Below are 20,645 nucleotides of genomic sequence, written 5' to 3' on the forward strand. Positions count from 1 at the left end.
GCTGTAATGCTGGATTGATCCTTTTAAAACTAATGGAAAACTTGCATTAAAAATAGCTTAGTTTACTGCTGCTTTCTGCCTTGCTGTTGGCTCAGAAAAGTGCTAACAGGTTCTTTTATTTCATTTCTAGCTGGTTCTTGTAAAAGCAGTGTGAAGGCAGAAGAGGCCAAGAGGCCGCTGGAGCCATGGATCTTCCCAATTACAGCAGACAGTTGCTACAACAGCTGTACGCTCTCTGCAAAGAACAGCAGTTCTGTGACTGCACCATCTTTATTGGAACTGTGCATTTCAGAGCGCATAAGCTTGTGCTTGCTGCTGCCAGTCTGCTCTTTAAGTCTGTGCTGGATAGCACAGACACCATCTCCATTGATGCTTCTGTGGTGGCTCCCGATGAGTTTGCTCTCCTACTAGAAATGATGTATACTGGCAAGCTCCCGCTTGGCAAACACAACTTTACCAAAGTCATTTCTGTGGCGGACAGTCTGCAGATGTTTGACGTGGCCGTTAGCTGCAAAAACCTCCTCAGAGACCTCATCAGCTGTTCTGCTCAGGAGCAGGTAGTGAGGGACACCTCTGGTCTGACCAAGCCATCTGGAACTATCGAAGCTAGTGATTCAGCCCAAACCAAAAGCCCTCCTGCTGATGGTATGACAGAGGCTCAGCCTCCAGAAGAGGTTGCAGTGTCTCCTGGCCCCGCAGAATCTGAAGTGGAAGCTGTCACCTCTGCCTCTGTGCAGGACGTTACCATGAATCACACCTTCATGCAGGAGGAGATTCTGGAAGAGGAAAACCCAAGTGACTCCAAATCCCTTGATGAGGATGCACATGCCCCTGATGACCCCCAATCCCTTGCCAGACTGCAGAGCTGTGAAGAAGTGGTTGCTGAGCCTCCGGAGAAGAAAGAAAGAGTTGGTGATTCAGGTGAGAGACTCAGGGTCTGGTCATAACTCTGTCTCCAGCAATTTTCGGTTGAGGTCACAGGTATAACTGATAAGATTTGAACCCTGGGCACAAACCACAGAGATGCTGCTGCTGCCAGGGAGAAGTGACAGCAGTGCCACCAGCAGACAGGGTCAATACCCCCTTGATCTCCTGCCATGGCTCCGTGCTGCCAAATCCCATCACCACTGGACTGTAGCAATGCTGAATCTGGTGGCACTGGCCTTGACCTCCATCCTTGCCATGAATGCTGCTCCACCTCCCATCACTGGAGCCCTCTTTACCTTGGCAAGTGGGTCCCTCGCACTGATTGTCCATCAGTAGTTATGCTACCGACTGAACTTCTTAATGGGACCCTGTTGCGTGGGTGGGGGTTGAGTTTATTTCTCTTTATTTTCTATTCTCTTTATTTTATAAAGGGGTCCCCCTGCTATTGAGCAATTCTGTAGCAAAGATCCTCTTCCTCTTTAACCCAACACATCCCTCTGGGGCATTATACGGCACCTATACACATGATGGACCTCTACTCCGACATGTGCTAATTAGCACGTGTTGGAACAGAATTGATGAATTGAGTCTGCTGTGTGTCGTCTGGAGCATGCTAATTAGAGTGCTGCAGCAGCCTCTGTCACATATTCAGCATCCCCACACTTCAAAATGGTGCCAGGGTGCTTTAACTAAAGCTCACCCCTTCCCCTCCATCCTGGAGCATGTGTATAAATGCCCATAAAGTCTGGTTCCTGACGTTGTGCTCGTACCACTCACCTGAGCTTCTCTGAGCAAAGCCTGCCTGGCCTATATGTATGCTTCCACATCTGACATGTACAGGCAAGGCCATGTTCAATGCAGAGGTAAGGCAATCTGCATAAAGACAGGTGAGCAGAGAAGCCTGTTAATAGCTTATCTTTCCAAACTCCTGGTTAGCATGTGAAGAAGTAAAGGTTGCCCTGGATTCAAGGTAAATATTCCATTTGCAAGCAGTGTCAAATGCACTTGCCCCCCTCTAGGCTGCATGTCGCCTTCAGAAAGGATCTGTCAAACAGGTTTTCCTTGTGGTCTCCAAAATGTTGGCTATAAATTGATGCTGTTCACTCACATTATATTTATGAAAATTCCTTCAGTCAGCAAGCAAGGTTCTTTGAGTAGATGTGATATCTTTTATCAGACCAACTGAGTAGTCGGGGAAAAAGTTCTTAGCAAGCTTTCAGGCACATTTACCCTTCTTCAGGTGAAGGTGACTGCGCTCTTCAGGAGGGGTGACTGCACTCAAAAGCTCGCTAAGAACTTTTTTCCGACTACTCAGTTGGTCTAATAAAAGATATCACATCTACTCAAAGAACCTTGCCTGCCCATGTCCTTAGACCAACAAGGCTACAATCAAAAATTCATTTGGCAAATAACTCATCTTCTTCTCATACACAGAGTCAGGGAGCAAAAGCTGTGAACTGGATTTCCTGCTTCAGTATGAAAATGTTTTCTCAGAGGCCCTTTCTGACACCCCGGCTGTGCTAAAGAGACTGCACGAGTGTGGAGAACTTGACATCTCTCAGAAGGAGGTAGGTTTGTGTGTTGGGTCGGTAAGAGGTCTTCTCCCTCTCCTTTCTCTTTAAATATACAGATTGTGTTGCAGCCCATGCAGAAAATTCCTTCACCAGGTAAGTCAAAAATTCTAGTGCTTGAAGACATGGCAGTGTCTAAAAATGGTGCCACTCTGGCTAAAGTGTTCTCTCTGGCTCAAGTGTTCTTGTCTTTCGTGGGAGGGGAGGGGACAGCGTAGAACAGCACATTGTGTGAACAGAGCAACAGGGAGATTGGCATGGGATTACAGGGAGCTAAGGCTCCTGTGTCATATTGTCTAATCATGTGCGTTCCTGGACAGCGCCCGTAAGAGGAGAGCACCTCTGAGAATACGGCGGCGGGGATGTATAGTGCAGGAAGTTAAACCTACCCAGCACCTTCTACTTGTAGGGAATTATCAGTTTTGGAAGGACTGTCATATGACCTGGCAAAATAACATTTCTTTGCCCCCAGTGAAGCTTCATAGTGAGAAGCTGCTAGTTCTGTGCACAAATAAGTCTATCATGAGCAACACAAGGAGATTCCAGATATGCAGGTTGCTGGCCTGTCATCCCAGGGTGCTTTTAATGGAGAATGCTCCATTGTAGAAGCAGTGGTTACTGCTGGCATTGGTTAGTGCTCACTTAATGCTGAGGGATGTTTAGTATCCTGAACAATAGCAGCCTGGGTCCAGCCATCACATGAACTCGGAAGCCAGCAAAAAGGTAATAGCCAGTCCTAAAGCAACACTACTTTGGTTCTTATTCACAGTTATTTTTAGGCCCAGGCTGCATTTCCAATGAAGCAACTGGTAAAAGAGTCTGTCCTGCAACACAGAGGGTGGCATTCTGTTTCCATTTAGTTGCTTAAGTGACAGTTTTCTACTTGTCTGCATGGACTTTCCTGTACTGCCCTCTTACCAAGGCCCTCTACATAGGCAAACCTTGACCCTGAGCTGAGCCCTGCTGACTTCGGTGTGGCTCCATGCAGTTGGCATGTAATAAATTGTAGCATCTGGGTCTGAGATCATAGTCTGAAAGCTCAAAAACTGTTCAGACATCTGACCCCCAAAAAACTGTACAATTTTTTAGAGGCTATGAATAAATGCAGAATAAATGAGAAATGGATTTTCTTTAAACCTTCCAGAAAAATTGCTTCTCGGTTTTAAACAAGCATGAGAATTTTCAATCCCAAAGATAATAGAGGTGGAGGAGGAATCCCAAGCCATTGTAACTAAGGGCTTAAACTAAAATGCCCAACTCGGCCACATCTATCACTTTGCGAGTTCCCTTCTGGGATAAACAAGATGTGTAGACACCAACACCAACTCCCTGCTTTATTTCCAACAGCGAGTAGCTCTTTCTTGCAATGGCTTAGTGTTGTCTTTAGGGAAACAGTGCTATGTTTTGAAGTCGTGCTTAAAGTGTAAGTTTGGCTCGGAAGTTCTGAGCTCAGGATGGAAAATTAAGGTTGCAAATGTGTCGATGGAAGGATTCAAAGGATTTTCTCTCCTTTTGTGCTATTTTAAGTCATTTGCTTATAGTCTCACTTATACCTTGTGGCAGGTAATAGCCATTTTAAAGGCCACTGGAGTGATTGTGTTGAAGCCGTATAATGAGAAGTGTTGTTCAGCGAGTTCCTCTTTCTGCTTCACGCAGCCTTTGCTGGGAGCGCTCATCCTGCTGCCTAGGAGATGTTCCCTTTTCTGCAATGCTAGTGCCTCTTTTCTGACTAATTCTTCTTTGCTGATGAGAAAAAATATTATAGATGTTTTCAACATGGCAGGACTGGGCAAATGGTCTTAGTACCAGAGCTGGTAAATGTTCATGGTGACTTCTCAAGGCTGCTCCAACCTGCTCATTAGATCGTAGGCAGTTCTGGCTTATAGGCACTTTGAGCACAAGTTGCCTTGGCTTTGGCTCTGGGATTTCCTGTTCCCAGATCTTTAGCTTTAGGACCCTTTTGTCATCCACGAGTATGTATTTTGTCCTTTGGAGCAAGTATCTGGCGCTTTTAGGGAAGCACATGCTTTATGCTCAGGCTTTAACCTAAGATGCCTCTTCTCTATTTCTTGGTATATCCAACAAAATGTGCATATTTCTGTTTGTTATTTGTTTCCTTTAAGGAGTCTTTTGGTGCATGGCCCAGTGAGCTCATTCTCTTGTGCCTCTGAGAGATTTTTGTGCAACTACATTCTGCTGCTGGAAATGGAAAATGCAGACATACCCTTGATGAGCTCGTTTTTTATTTAGGAAGATCTGATTTGTCCTCTGTTTAGAGTCTCTCCGTGTATCTCTCATATAAACTATTCCTATCTAATTTGGTTCTGTCTTGGCTCAAACCTGCTTGGAAATGAGAACAAGACAGAAATTGCAGTAATTTGGGGAAGCGTGGAAGAGTTTTGCTGGTGTCAAGTCTTATCTTCCTGTGCTCTCTTAGAGAAACTCAATTCAAATTATTGCACAGCTCATTTGTTCCCTTTACTTCTGGGTTCAGATAAAGCGGAGGAGTGTTGGTTCTTCCATGTACAATAAATGTCGCTGTGCTTGTGGATCATTTCCGTTGTATAAGGGCCTGTCCAATTATTGTTGGCATCTTTTTGCAGCAGCAGGAATTTCTGGACAACATCGTGCGTGTGTGGGCTCCGTTATGCCCTGCATCCCGAGCACTGGGTAATTGTCTAGAACATTGCTCTTTTTAGTCGAATCACAGCTACAAAAATGTTCTCCATTGTGGAAAAACCCATCCGGAGGTTCTGGCCTTGACCGGGCCTTTTCCCTGCCTGGGAAGTTAGTAGGTTGACCCGCTTTTTGCTGATAGGGACAAGGTCCTCTAAGCTGCATCATTGATTTGCTGGACTCTGCTGTCAGGGGATCTATGAGAATACCTGTTTGCAAAATGAAAAGACCCCTGGTCTCTGAACCACCCATGTGAACTTGGACGTGTAGATTTTCTCTGTGACTCGCGTGTGTCATGGCATCTGATTAACTTTTTGGTTTGGTTATAGTTTGCTTGTTTTTCTGTAGTTCAGATATGTAAAACTACTCCCTGCGCTGTCTGTGCTGATGTACTCTCTGGGTAAAAACTCTGCACTGTGGTGGCAAGCTTCTAATAACTCTCTTACATTTGCTTCAATGCTTGCACTTCAAAAATTACTCGATAAAAAAAACCAACTTCCTTTCACAGAAGACTGATCATTATGCCTCTAAAATTTTCCCAGTGGAATGCACTCATTTGCAAATGGCAAACCTTGTGTTGGAGGAGACTTCGCAGCAATGCGCGGCTAGAACTAGGAGTGCTGCTTCTCTTCAAGAGAATGTAAATAGGACCGGCTTGCAGAAATAGCACCTGCCTTGTTCAGGGTCAGTTAACCAAATGTATTTTGGTTTGTATGTGGGATGGAATGGGCTGGGGAGGAAATCCAGCATGTAACATAACCTACATCTTGTTTTTTTCTGCATAGTTTTCTATGATCCATTTTTGCCATTCCTCCACTGTTTACCTTTTCTCTGGAACTGCTATCCAGGCACATCTCCCATGCCAGTGGATTCAGAGGAATAGCTCTGTAGTTAAGGTGTACAAGGCATCCTGTTCTAAGCCCGTGTGTGTGTGTGTGTGTGTGCACGCGTGTGCGCTTGTATTTCCCTTCTTGCCAAACTTTTGGGGGAAATGCCTATGTGGTTTGAAGTAACCAGGCTATTTTTGGATAATGCAATGCAATTGCTTTTTCGTTTTTAAAGAATGCTGCTTGCCGCCACCTACTGACTCTCCCAGACTTGCTGGGACTCGATCCTTCAGGATGAGTATGTGCAATAGCGGCGGTGAAAAGATTCCGCTCAAATTTTAGGAAGTTACTGATGCTGATGTGTCCTGGTAATGGTTACTGTCTGGGTTCAGTTTAGTTTTAAATGGGACTCCCAGCAGAAGTTATAACTCAGGGAGATCCATACAGGTTCTGCCGTTTCTCCTGCAGACTACTGTACCATTCACAGGACCAGCTGCCCATTATAGCTGTAGTGGATGTTTCCCAGACACAGTAGATCTAAAATAGCTTGAGATGAACCCGTAGTGGCAGGGCCTTTTCCTGCTCACCCCAGTGGTGCAATCATAATGGTTCTGACTACACTTATGGGCCAGATTTCCCTGTAGTTGGGACTCTTTTTTTAAAGCGCTCAGCTACTACTTAGGTACCTATGCCAGATGGAGGGCATTCAGAACATGTAAACGTTGTTCTCAGTGGAGCAGGTGGGCGTTCAGGACTCTTGCAAACCTAGCTCATTTATGAGAGTTTTACAGATTTTCAGGGGGTGAAATTTTTTTTGAAAGAAAAGAAATAAATCTCTAGTGTAGTCATGTTTGAGAGCCTAGGGTTATGATCATTAACAGCGGTTTGCTCGCCTTTTTGTCACTGAAAAGAGTTTCAAAATTTAATGTGGAATAAATGTAAGGCAAGATTTGGAGCTCTGCAAGTCAAATTGCAGCATGGTTTAAGCCCTTCCAGGACAAAAAGGCATTTTCAATAGTAAATATCTCTATAATGCACCATTCAGCATTTTAAAAGTACTGAGTGGCTTCAGTTCTCAGGGAGGAATGTGCCTGAGAGAGGCTGATCCAGAAATAGACTGTGAACAATAGGACTTTTCAGTTTCAGAAAACTGATCTCGCCTGGTCTGCCTGCCTTCTCGCCAGCAAATTGGAAAAGCATTAACTAAAACATCCATTGAGAACGCTCAGCAACCTCGAGCGGTGCTTAGCAATTCTGTTTAATCCTGGAAAAATTAGCAACAGTGCAAATGACTAGCCTGAGCAGGGACAGCCCCATCCTGAGAGGTCTTCAACCCCCTCGGCTTTGTCACGGAGGGGCCTTAAGGAAGGGGCCAGGTGTGCCAGGCAGTAGAATGGACAATATCTCATTATCAGCTTTTTATTACAAAATACCCGCCCCATTAAAGACCCTTAAGGTCTCTGTTTCTGTGTGTCTGCTGTGTTGCCTTTCCTCCTGCAGTGCCTTTATAAAGAACCCGTGTAGTCTGTGTTGCTCTGTTTGGCAGTAAAATGCTGCGAGCAGGGTAAGAGCGAGGGCGCAGGCAGCTCTCCCTCTGCGGATGCGCTTTGCAGGAGGTCGCTGCACTGGCACATGGCTCGGCGAGATGAGAATTCACACCTGGTAGGAAAAGCAAGTTCACGGCCCCCCCTGGCAGGACGTCAAGCAGCTCTATTCAGTCTTTTTATCATAGAAACAAAAATGACAATGACAGCACAAAATGGCCGCTCTCTCTGGAGTGATGCCAAGCGCTCCACTTCAAAGGTATTTTTATAGCCTCCCTGGGGTCTCTCATAAAGGATGCCTGCTCTGAAGGGCTAGCTCCTCTCTTGGAGCACAAGGGAGCTCGTACCTTCAGGGGCAGCATTTATAGCATTTAAACGCTCCAGGGAGATGGGAGTGAGTTCCAGCTTTGTTTTTTACCCCTTTTATTTCCCTAACTGCATGAGCACATTTTGCCTCTGGTGTCATTGTGGGATGTAGGGCTAGATTTCAGAACCCCAGCGCCTGATTTTGCAAAGTGTGGAGAGTCCACGCCACCAGAGAAAGCCATGGGTGCTGCACTTGATGTCTCTGAAGATCAGACCCTAATGCTTTAATGAGGACTGTGTCTGCTTCTGGCAGGAGAGCTGCGATTCCTGGATAGTCTGCCTTACAACTCCATTGTCTTCCTGAAGACAAGTGGCCTCCTTGTTGTGCGCTTTAGTCTGGTATTCCCTGCTCTGGCCTTAAACTGCCCAAATTATGGCATTGTCAATGGATTTTATTAGGTTCCTCAGCATTACAGGAATTTGGCTCCTTGTGAAGAGGCCACGTCCAAAGAGACTTGTTCAGGTTTGAAGTAGGGCCACTCGCCAGCTGTAATTTGTCAAGCTGACAAGAAGAATAAAAGCTGGCAGACCGAGCTTGTCACTCTTCTTCCTGAGAGCTCTCGGTGAATACAAGGATCACTTCCTGTGTCCAAGTGTAGTTTTGTGTGCCCGGAGGGAACACGCTTCTCCAGGCAGCATCTCTCCAATCAGCAGGCTGTAATTCTGTGCTTATTTAAAAGCTGAGGGTACTTTGCCCTTTGTGTAAGCCAGCAGAGGGTTATTCACCCATGCTGGCATGTTTTCTATTGCTTTTGCAGGCACTAGTGGCGTGTTTGGAAAGTGCAGGAGAGCAGTCCGGATTCAAGACACTGCTCAGCAAGGTGAGGGATGAGCAGAGCCTGGATGCTCAGACTGTCGTGTCCATGCTGAAGCTGTTTCAAGACACCTATCCCAAGATAAAAGCAGTGCTGCTGGAAAGAGAGCAGAACAGTGGAGAGATCCTGCAGCAAACAGGTAGGAGAGCAGGTACTCCCCTTGTACAGAAACCATCAGAGGGGCTTGATCCTTGACAGGTGCCACCATGCTCTGCTCCCAGCAGGTCAGGGTACTTGAGCCTAGAAAAACTGCTTGAGCCTTAGCTCTTGCCCACATGTGATAAACCTGCCAGCACTAACAGATCATTAGCCTTTTGGAATCAGGTTTTGCATTTTCACTTCCCAAACTGGACATGTCTGACAGCGCCCGTATTGGAGCAATCCCAGGAGTGCGCTCTGCCCTTCACTAACTGTAGGTCTACATCAGTGGCAGGCTGACCATCATGGGTCAGTGCTCGACTGTGCCTGAGGACCGAAAGCTCCTTTTCTTGCTTTTGTTTGACAGAAAGCAGTAGCCTTGCAAACCTGACGTTAACCTCCAGCTTGCTTTGCAGCTTTGTGCTCTGTTAGATAAATGAGACGTTTTCCTTTCATAGAGTTTAAAGAGAATAATAAAGTGTTTTCTTCTGCTGCTTGCACTCAGTCTAAGCTTTGCTATTCACTTAGATCTTTCACAGAATCTCATTGTCTCACTTCAGGAGAAAATACCTTGCTGTCACTTACTTCACATTGACTCATGTGGTTGTTTTTTTTCTTTTCTTGTATTTCCAAATCTTTCTCCCACAGAGAACACAGAACAGGGAAAGACCCTGTCTGCTCTGCTGGTGGAATGCAGGGAGGAGTTGATCCAGAGCATAACACAGCTGAGCCCCATCATCCAGTTCCTCGAAACAGCAGAGGAAGGATTCCTGACGAGCTTGGAGAAGCAGGTAACATCTAAAATACAGGAAAGCTGTGTGCGTGTGTGAGCAAAGCACCTTTTTATCGCATTGTTTTCTAGGTCACACTTAGTTCCATGGCCTATAGACTACATATGTAACTCATAACTTTGGGGCTGAGATGAACACCCCCTAATGCAATGCTGAGTGCCCTGCGTAGCTGTGCTTGGGGGAAGGGTTGGAGCCAGAAGTCCTTTGCACTAAGCTCAGAGATAGCAGTGCACTACCATGGGCTACAGAGATTTAGTTTTAAAGAAACCATTGAACCTCTGCATCGACAGTATTGCTAGCTTGATTAGCAGATGTGTCACTCTCTCTAGGCTTGACTCATTGGTCAAGTTGCCTTGGAGAGCTAGCTGCAACGTATTTTCTTTTTGTGCTCTGTACAAACAGTTGCCCATATGTGTGGAACATCCTCTCCTCAGTGTATATGTTTCTGTGGTTCTGTACTGGTGTTTCACAGGATCCCTTCCTTGCTCATTGTAATGTTTGGTAGCCCAAGTGAGCTTTGTCACCTTATAGGAAAGGAGAGGGATGTGGGGGGACTTGGGTAGAAGCCGAGGCCTCATTAAACTAAAGAGGAGGATGTGAGTGAAGTTGGGAGGGAGGCCTGCCAAAAGCTCAGGTCTTGATGAGGCAAGATTTTGCTGAAGCCTTATCAAACCAGGCAGGCGCAGAGGCCTCAAGTCTGTCCAACAGATTCAGTGTAAACTAAGTGGAAGAATAAATGCTAAAAAAGTCAGTAGCTAAGACTTTTTTTATGTTGAAGGGGCACATTTTGAGGAATTAAGAGGAACCTGTTAGTGAGGCTCCAGGACTTAAATGTAAAGAGGGCTTGGGTTGTCTTTAGGTCAACTGTACCCAAACTATCTAGAATTTGCCTCCCAGGCAAGGGGAAAAACATGTAGGGTTGGGATCCAGCCCTACCCGGGTAAATAACCATGTTAAGTAGGGTATTAAGGAGCAAGCAGACAGCTTGTAAGGAATGGAAAAAGGGATTAGCCAACAAAGAGACCTACTTTTCTGAAGACAAAGAATGTAGGGATAAAGTGTGAATTGCCAAAAATCAAACTGAGCTAGTCTTTAAAATGTTCTTTAGACATATAAATAAAGAGAGACCAAGAAAAGAAGTAGGAGTGTTTCGCAGTGAAGAGGGGGAAGAAAGTAAAAATAAGCAAGGAACGGCCCAAAAATGAAATCAGAATTTTGCTTCGGTTTTCAGTGAGACTGGCAGTATCCCTTTGGGGCAGAGGTAGAACTACTAATGATAGCAGTGAGGATATGGAAATGAATGCAATGCAGCCTGGGTGTTTTGCAGGGTTAATTTGTAGAATCATAGTAAGGCTGGAAGGACTCTCTGGTAGTCATGTAGAGTCCAGCCCCCTGCTTTAAGCAGGTTCATCCCTGTCCAAACCATCTCGTACAAACCCTTATCTAACCTATTCCTAAAATGACACAATCAACCCTGTTGCACCTAGCCCCCTTGCAAAGATGAGGGTTTGAAAGTATTCTGGGATATATGTAGCCACAACAGACATCTCAGTGAGACCACTGAAGTGCTCCAGCTGTTTGCTGTATCTTTTCTTTTAAAGGATGCAACTTTTCCAATCAGCTACATGGGAGGCTGATGACCCCCAGCTGATCAAAGAAATGGTGGCCTTTGAAGTAAAAGCTGCAGGAAACAACTGGGCGGATTGTCCCTAATTTAGCAATCTGCTGTGAATTAAGTGGTTGCAAACCATCCCTATAGGAAAAATACAGATTCTACTGGGATACCACAACTGAGCCAAAAAACCACAACTTAAGAGTTTACTGCCCTCAGGTGTGGGGGGTGGGGATGAATAATCTCCATCCCAGAATATGAAAAGAACCATTATACTTAACTACTGCAAAGATGTTTAATAAATCGACCGAACTAGCAGGGGACTGTGTAGCTAAAGAATAGCAAACCTATTTAATAAAGAGGAAACAAAGTGGTCTGGACAACTGCATACCTGTTAGCCTGAGCCCAGCATTATTAAAGGCTCCTGAATAAATTTTGAAAGAATAATGATACTGCGATACAAACAAATTAATAAATGCAGCATGGATTTATCAAAAGTAAATTATGTCAGACTAACCTGAAATCTTCCTTTGCTAGGGTGAGATCCACTGTACCAGTCTGCACTTTGTAAAACATTTGATGTGGTATCACTTGGGAATTTATCAGTTAACACAGAGAAGATAGAGATTAGTACAAGAATTATTAAGTAGATGAGGATCTGACTAAAGGGCAGATGACTGCAGATTATGCTGAAAAGAGAATTTATCAGGAGAGAAGGAGGTTGCTGGTTGAGTTCCTATAGGATTGGTCCTGTGACTGGTTTTATTTAATAGTTCCATTAGTGACCTTGGTACAAAAAGGAGAAATGTGCTAATGAAATTTGCTGATGGTACAAAATTGGGAAGTATGTTAACTCCCATGGAGGAGGATTTGAGTATCATACAAGAAGAACTGGATGTCTGAGAGGACTGAAGGAATAGAAATGAAATTTAATAGTGCAAAATGCAGAGTCGTGAATTTAGTCATTAATAGCAAGAGATGAAAACTAGACCTTATCTAGAGTACTAGGTACTGCTCCAGTCACTCATGTTCGGGAAAGATACATTCAAACTAGGACAGGTATAAAGAAGGACTCTTGGTTTGATCAAGGGAATGGAGAGTCTGTCATGATAGAAAACTAAAAGAGTTGGGCTTGTTCAGCCTAGGGAAATGGAGGCTGAGAGAAGATATATTGTTCTGAAAAGCATCGGGGGGTGGAGGTGAGCACCAAAGAGAGTTTTGAAGAACTATTTAATGTAGAGGCCAGTGTGGACATAACAATAAATGTAATGTGAATAATGAACAGATTTAGGCTAGAAATCCAGGGAGGGAGAGTCCAGGCTGGTTTTCTGATAGAAGCAGTGGGTGCTAAAGCCTAGCCAATTTTAGGTTGGAGTTTGGTAGTTTTATATGACTTGGTTGCCTGTGATGGCACGCGACTGAACTTCGCTGCCCAAGGGTTTTTTCCAGGATGATGTTCCAAAACTCCGCGAAGTGTAGCCTCAGAGCTGTGCAGTTTGTGCAGCCGTGCTTGTGTGGAAGGCTCTTTTTGTTGTGGGTATGAAAAACCTGCTGTTTGAACAAGACTTTCGTATGTGTTGTGATATATTTTAGGCTCAACCTTGCTTGCATTTGAATGCGATGTATTTGTCCTTTGTGACTGTAATACTGATGTATTCAGAGCTCTTCTAATCGTGTGATTTGATATTGATTATACCTTGCATGAGGCATGTCTCACATGACTGGCCCATATAAATAATCCTTCAGCCTATAAAATATTTATTAAAGTAACAAGGTTTCTCTCCCTTTCCCCATATCCCTGCTTCAGTGACAAATGGAAAAGAGAAAACAAGCCTGGGTAAGGGACAAAGACTGAAATATTCAAAAAGGAAAGTGTTTCAGTAAAAAATTACAATAAAAGAGAAGTAATTTTGAAACCTGCAGCAGAAACAGCTCTATGTTTTGGCAGGGTGTTTTTCCATTTTTTGACCAGTTTTAAGAACTAGACTTCATGGGAAACATAATTTGACCCTGTGCAAAGAGGGGGTCAGTGAACCGCCTCTAGCAGTGGTTGGCATCAAGCCCCCCAGCTCTGTGGATCGGATTCAGTGGCTCTGCAGGCTGGATCTGGGCCCCGGGTCCTAGGTTGCCTACCTCTGACTTATACTTATTTTCCAGGAGAAGACATGTTAGAGATATAGACTGTGCTTAAATACTAAAAGTATGGGCCTGTGATAAATAGATATGTGTTTACTAGAGCGCTGTATAATTTCATAATGTTCTAGGCCACCGCAGATCAATCAGACCTGTGAGACATCAGGATTTTCTCTTAACTCTTCTCTTTACTGGCTGCTTGGTTATCTCCTTGCTCCTGCAGGTGATTCTGGATTGCTGTGAAGGCAGCTCCCAGGGGGTTGCAATGGAGAATCTGCTTAGGAAGGTGGTGGAAGAGAAGACCCTGAAAGCTGAGAGCTTGGTCAAACTACTTGGGGCTGTAAAAGCAGCATTTCCTGATCTGCACCTTCTGCTAGACAATTTGGCGGCAGCAGCAGTTGTGTCTGAGAGCAAAGGTATTACTGGATCACTCTTTCTAGATTAGTAGCTCCATGAAGATCATCCACTATTAAGTTTGGATGCCTGTCTGAACTTGAGTCAGGTTTCTAGAACTTAGAGATAGATACAATGCGCAGGAACAGAGCAAGACCCAAGGCCAGGACGCAGGTAAAGTTATAATCTTTGCAGCAGATGGTTTCCCATGCGCAAGGACTGGTCGTAGCACGATGATGAGGATTAAAAAAACCCTTCGTGGCTGTGCTGGGTCCTACAACTGAGGTTTCCCACCCCCTGGAGAAAGGCTTTAATCCTTTTAATCCTTTTATTAAACCTAGTGATGGTAGGGTCCTCCTCTTTCTTCTCCTGATCCTTCCCCGCTGGCTAGTCTTGTTTTTTCTGCAAGTAATATTTTAGGGAGTTGCACAAGAGTTGCACATTTTCCTTGATAAAACAGGATGGCAGCAGAGCAGAGTGGCTGGATCTGATCTGTTTTGAGGAAACTCGGGACAGGTTGAGTTGTGCGCAAGCAAGTAGGATCTAAAATCAACAGAAGTGGCTCAAATTTATGTGGCAACCTGTGTCTGCATAGGTCTAATTACTATTGGTGTTTGTTTTGGGGCCTGCAAGTGTATTTGTAGGCATTTATGCAGTGCCTTTGGCTAAGGAGCTGAGTAGTTTGCTTTAATTCCATTAAGTCTATTGTCCTGTAGTTTAATTAGAGATAAATGCAATAGGATGCAATGAGAGAGCTCTGAGGCTTCGATGTTTAGGTGCTTAGGATGCATTAGAACTAACGGATATTCTCTGGACTCGAACTGTGGAAAATGGGTCTTCCTAATTCCTTTATAGCTAACCCCAGTTTGTTGGCCTGTTGCAGTAAGTTAGTAGCCCAGGTCCTTTTGGGCACGTGTCAGTGTCACTGACGGCTGTCGGTCCCTACCTGGCAGTCTCCACTGGAAGACAAAAGGTGGACGGAGGATAAAGTCCCCTCTCACTCTGGCAGGTAGTACGTCCCTATCTCAAGTATGGAAGGCCAAGGTATATGCCTTCTCCCTCTTTGCTAAGTTTCAGTCCTTATTCTGGCTCCTCCAACCCTTCTTGATATAGTTATGGATGCACTCACTCTCCCTGGTCATCTCTCCCTTTATTCTCTATCTGTCCTGGGCACCATAAAGCTGCAGGATCTCCTTGTCAGTCTCTTTCAAGCAGTAACTGAGATGGCTGTCCATCAGTCCAGGAAAAGTACAATTAATGGAGAAGTTCTTTGTGGCAGCATGTCTGCTCCTGGTCCGTGCTTGTCTGACACATCCAGGCAACACACTTCTGGGCAGCAACCCCTTACACCTTGCACTTCCTCTCCATCTGATAGCCTCATCTGAGATCATTGCCCTACCTTCCTCCCTACACACACATTCTTGGTTTTTCCTCCATTAATTTCCCTGTGGGACTTGAGGTTGTTTGGACATTGTGAAACCTTTTTAGTTAATGGGGACCATTTCACTCCTGAATTTAGGTAGCCAGCATCTTTTACCGGTCTGAAGTTACTTAAAAAGATAAAAAATGAAATTGAAATGCGGTGAAATATAAATGAGCGTTTTTCAGAAAGCAAAATTGTGCTTGTAATACTGCTACTTCCCTGTGCAGCAAACATTCCAGGCAAGCCGTTTGCATTGTGATTTGTTAAGCATCATTGCTTCCCTCGAAACACCAGACACCCAACCTAGTTAATGATCTAGTGGTAATACCCATTTTGGGGAGGAGCATTCCTTAATTACATAGAGTTGAATCTTCTTAAATTGAAGCTTGAATAAATAAAAGCACAATTTTTTTTTACCTTGGAAATAGAGGGAGGGAGAGAGCGGGCTATGAACACCTCTTTCTCCAGTTTTGTAAATCTAGCCTCGAGAAAATTATTTTCACCTATGATTATTGAATACGTTTGGGTAGAGTTTGTAGAAATTGCTAAATACCTTTCAGAAGAGCAAACCATCTTTATTCACCTAAAATACTCAGCCAGCTCTATTCCAAGGCCACATTGACATCTTAATTACATTGTGGCTATTTCCTGATTCTTTAACACTTTTTTTTAAATGTCTTTTTGTAATCCAGAGTTGGGTTCCACCTCCCCCCCATATATTTATCAAAGATAACCCAACCCACATCGTTGTAAATTGTATTGAACTGTGGGCATTTGGATCTTTGGAAATTGTTGGTATATTTAATAATTGCACTCTTTGAAGAAGGATACAGTCCAGAGAAGCTTCACACCAGGGTATCAGAGTCTTTTTATTACAGAGCATAGGCTCTCTCAGTATATCTACATCCAAAAATCAGTGATGGAGCCTACCAGCAGGGGAATCGAGAGACTGAAAATCTCCTCGCAGTATTGTCTTCATGTCCTAGTTTAGACCAGTCCACTGGCCTTGTGCAGAAGCCAGGCCTTTGATCTTTTGTGCTAGGACTGTGTCTGATGCTTTGAAGATGCTAAAAATATGGTATGCAACCAAAAGATCTATTTTTATACATGCACAGTGTACGATCCAGATTGGGGGTCATCAGCCTTTTGCTGGTGTGGGTCAGAGCTTACAACATGGCTGTCACTGCGGGCCAGAAGTCTGGGCAGCAGGCTTCGCAGCAAAAGGGAATGCTGCGGCGTGGAGGGTTGGCATGGCACAACTCCAGATCAATCCCCCATGCTGGATTGTCTCCGAAGGCCAGATCGGACCTCTTGTTGGGCTGGACCCAGCCTGCAGACCATAGGTTGCTGACCCCTTCTCTAAACTGTCATCTTTTTTTATATACATAAAAGTGATGAAATGAATGACTAATGGCAATTGGGTTGGCTAAGCAGTGGACTCCAGTTAGCTCAATGCACTATGCATCTGATATACAGTTCTCCTGGCAGGGCCCTGACTTGCTATACTTACTGACTGCTCTTTCAGTACAGCACTAGCAGCATACCTCAGACATGATCCATGCCCTTGCTGCTTGACTCCCAACCCCCTCATGCAGAGAATCTGCTCTTCTTCCAGCCTGTATCATGAAAGAATTGCAAACAAATGGTGTCTGGAACCGCAAAGTATTTATTACTTGTATTCAGCTCTTGGATTCAAAACCAGATCTGTTGTAATAGCTTAGTGTGCTATTGAGGCCCCAGTCTGGTTTCTTATTTGTATTTGCCCTTTAACTTTGAGTAGGAAAGATGCTTCAGAATGATGCATGATAGTGAGCAGATACTGTTTTTATTCATTTGCATTCAGCCAAATGGAGCCCAGAGGATTATGGGACTGAACTATTAAGACAATATCAAGAAAACTTTGCAGAGCTCTTGAAAGATTCCCAGATGTTGCTGCAAGGGATCTCAAGCACACAAAACATAGCTCCTGGAGAGAAAGAGGTGAGTGGATAGTCTGTGTTTACGTCTGCATTTCTGATTATAGCGCGGGATTTTGCTCTGGTCTGCATGTAAAAGACCAGAGAGCACCTGATTGTATCACTCATTGCTGCAGCAGAGTCTTGAGACTTGTGTTGTTGCTAAAGTTGGGTTAAGATGTCTTTAGCATCCATCTGCTGCAGCAAAAAAACCCATCTCTAAATCCAAACCTAGAAGTCACCAAAGAGCAACCATTTGCTCCAAGTCTCAGGAAATGGCTTCTATTTCTGCCTGACTTAGTGTGGCCTGTGTGTGCATGGTCTAGCTTATCCTTGGAAAGCCTGTTTGCTTTCTTGACTCATGTTCCTGGTCCACAGCATGGCAGGGACTATAGTACTGAAAGACAGACTCTAGCAGGCGGTGACAGTTGGCTAATCCATGAATGGGCAGATAGACAGTTGTCTCTCATTAATACCTTGGTGCTGGTCATTTGAAGGTAATGGAACGGATAGTGAAGCACGCAGCTGGCGTGGGTGGTTTCAGCGCGCTGGTCTCCGCAGCGCTGGAAGGCCAGGCTCTGTCTGTGAGTACCGTTTGGCAGCTGCTGTTGGAACTGCGAGAGGCAGAATATCCACTGAACGCGCTCATCGATGAAATTCAGAAGGAGCCAGGTGCAGACCTTTTTTTCGAAACAGGTAATGCTCTCAGACTCCGGATAGAGCTGCTTTATCAATAGATTCCTCCAGATCCTCATTGATCCCACCGGATCTTCTTGTGCTTTTCCCTTTCCCTGGCTGCGGCGGTACATTAACTTGCCAGTCAAGTGATGACTAAGCACATCAAAGCATCAGGCACAGATGCTTATCTAAATGCTGACCATCTAAACCCTGGACTGCTTGTCCAAATTCCCTGGATTTGCACACTGAGCTGGAAATGTAGTGTTAGGCCAGTTTTCTTGAGCCACGTCCAGGATACAATACATGTAGATGGGACTGGAAATACCAGAGAAACAACTTTCCTTCTGGTACTGTGTAATGCAGGCATCATCCCAGTGCATTGTTTATTGCAAGGAGAAGTAATGGGACGCATGGTAGGAGACCGAATTTTTTTTACTGAATTAACTGGTGCAGCATTTGGCCCTAGAAAGGGAGGAAGCTTTGGCAGAGAGGGAGGATGCCTGCCTTTTTTTGTGACCCTGTGATTCTTGCCAGACAACAGAAATGCAGTCCTTCTACTTCCCTTCCCTGCTGTCACTCGTATTAAGAATTCCAGAAATGCCATCAGGCTGAAATCCTATGAGATTGAAAACATGAGCTCATGAGAGCCTTAACCCTATTCCTGAGCCTTCCTGCAAACTTTCCATTCTGTGATCACATTTTTCTACAGGAAAAATGCATTCCTCTCCATTTGCTGAGTGAAAATCTCATACAAACCAGAGAAAGATTCAACTAGCTGACTTGCAGTACAGGGACAGTATCCAATGAGCCCACCAAACACACCAAAAGTATATTGCATCTTCTAATTTCTCTAATTGCAAACATTCTAGACACCACTGGTGACAATAGAGAAGTGCGGTGATTTTTTTTGAGTTGGTCACGTCTCTCTGAATGAGTTCCTTTAAAATAATTAAGAAGGTTTATTTCATCTCAAAGTGGACAAACATTGAAAGCTGCATCGCTCCTTCACATCTTTGTTATCATTGCCACAGCCAGTGCCAATAAAGTCTGCAACTTAGTCCTTGGCTTCCCTCTGCTTCCAAAGGGAAGTACACCCACTGAGAAGGGGTTGTCTTCTGACGTTGGCTGAACAGGGTTAGTAAAGCTAAGATTCTTTGGGCACATCCCAGGTTTTTTGTTCTATTGTTTGTAATGGCTTTCTCTCCTTCAGTGGCTACCAGTGAAAGTACAGCCATCAAGATAATACTGAGACACAGCGAGCTGATCTCAGAGGCCATCAAGCAGAGAGCGGGACTAGAGGACTTGGCTCCAGGAGAAGCGGGTCTCACAGAAGCAGTAAAAGAGGTACTGAACAGGTGACAGTGGCAGCACACAGCTGTTCTCCGCTCTAATGTAACGTGTAGCCTGTAATGCCAACAGATTTTAGCCTGCAGTGTTCCAAGCAGAAATTACTTAGATCTGTGTAGAGCTCAGTGGGCTGGGGCATGTGTTCTCAGCAATACCTTTCCATTGAAATGTTGGCATATCAGGCATTTTTATCTACATTATGCATGAGGCTTGGGCGACTGCAAGTTGCCAGAAAGGTGCTCAATTGAGCAAAGTCTAGGTATCCTGACATAAAGCTGTGGCTCAGCTCTGCAAAGTGGCACAAGTACCATATAAAGGTGGCTAGCATGGTGTGGATTTTCATGCAGCCTGGAAAACTCAAGGCTGCCTGATATGAATGATGGGTTCCTTGGGGACTTGTTGAGTGTACCTTACTGAGGCTAGACTTGGCTTTACCAAAACTGTTGAATTTAGGTGCTCTTTAACAGTGGGAGCCCACCCTGATATTCAGTCCTAGGGAAGGGAAACTAGACGGTGTATATGTAGAGAAGCAAAGAAATCTGCTGGTTTCCTCAGTCTCTGAGAGATTCATTCACATAGCAGTCTGCAGCCACTCAGTCTGCTTTTATAGTTATCCAAACTAAACATTTCTGACGAAGGAACACCCGGCTCATCAATAGCTGCCCTGGCCCAAAAGGACTCCCTAGAAATATTTTCAGCTATTTCCATGCTGCTGTTTGTGCCATCAGCAGTTTGTGTTTCTGTGGCTAAGAAATGGAACAATGGCTTCAGTACCATGGGCTCAAGGTTAAAGGAGAAGAAAAGACCAAATGTAATTGGAATGGTTTAGCTTAATAATAAAGCTGGGGCTGGCAACCTACAGTCCTTGGGCTCCATCTAACTTGTGGAACCATTAGATTCAGCCTCTGGAGCTGGGGAACTTCAGTGGCACTTGGTAGTTGGGGGACTTCGCCTACACCATATCTGGGTGGGGGGAAGAAGCAGCAGCATCCAGGTCCTAGCAGTGGCCTGCTGCAGACCCAAGCTGGGTCATTTTGGCCCACGACCAGAAAACATTGTTGACCACTGCTCTAAAGCATCGTATCCATCCACCAAAGAAAGGCCAAAGTTATCAGTTCACTAACAATGTCTATTGTTAGCCCCACAGTAAGTGAGATGTTGGACATTGAGAAGATCCCTGGCTCCTCAGGGTAGTGGTGGTAGCTTGACACATAAGCAGCAGGTCTGGGAACTTCAATCAGTGGAATTTCTTTTTTTTTAATCCCAGAAATATTTCAGCTGGCCAGAAGTCATCGAATGGTCAAAATACAGTATTTGCCAAAGCAAGGGCTTCATGCTTCTGGGGGAGGCTTGATCTTCTGTTTCTCAGTGGGTTCCAAACAGTCCAAGAATGATTGAGAACCTTTCTCCCCAGTCTCCAGCTTTCTGCAACATAACTTTTTCTGTGTC

General features: G+C 44.7%; 1 protein-coding gene across 1 annotated transcript in view; it reads left to right on the top strand.

Annotated features, from left to right (window-relative positions):
• Positions 1–172: 172 nt before the first annotated feature.
• ZBTB40 (zinc finger and BTB domain containing 40) overlaps positions 173–20,645 on the top strand; it is a 33,852-nt gene continuing 13,379 nt past the window's right edge. The window contains exons 1-8 of the mRNA XM_006023233.2: positions 173–921; positions 2,362–2,495; positions 8,670–8,865; positions 9,513–9,655; positions 13,624–13,816; positions 17,060–17,196; positions 17,669–17,867; positions 19,060–19,193. Of these exons, the coding sequence (XP_006023295.1) occupies positions 186–921; positions 2,362–2,495; positions 8,670–8,865; positions 9,513–9,655; positions 13,624–13,816; positions 17,060–17,196; positions 17,669–17,867; positions 19,060–19,193 (1,872 nt within the window). The 5' untranslated portion in view covers positions 173–185. The remainder of the gene's footprint in view (positions 922–2,361; positions 2,496–8,669; positions 8,866–9,512; positions 9,656–13,623; positions 13,817–17,059; positions 17,197–17,668; positions 17,868–19,059; positions 19,194–20,645) is intronic.

This window comes from Alligator sinensis, unplaced genomic scaffold (assembly GCF_000455745.1).
Source record: "Alligator sinensis unplaced genomic scaffold, ASM45574v1 scaffold512_1, whole genome shotgun sequence".
Classification (NCBI taxonomy): Eukaryota; Metazoa; Chordata; order Crocodylia; family Alligatoridae; genus Alligator; species Alligator sinensis.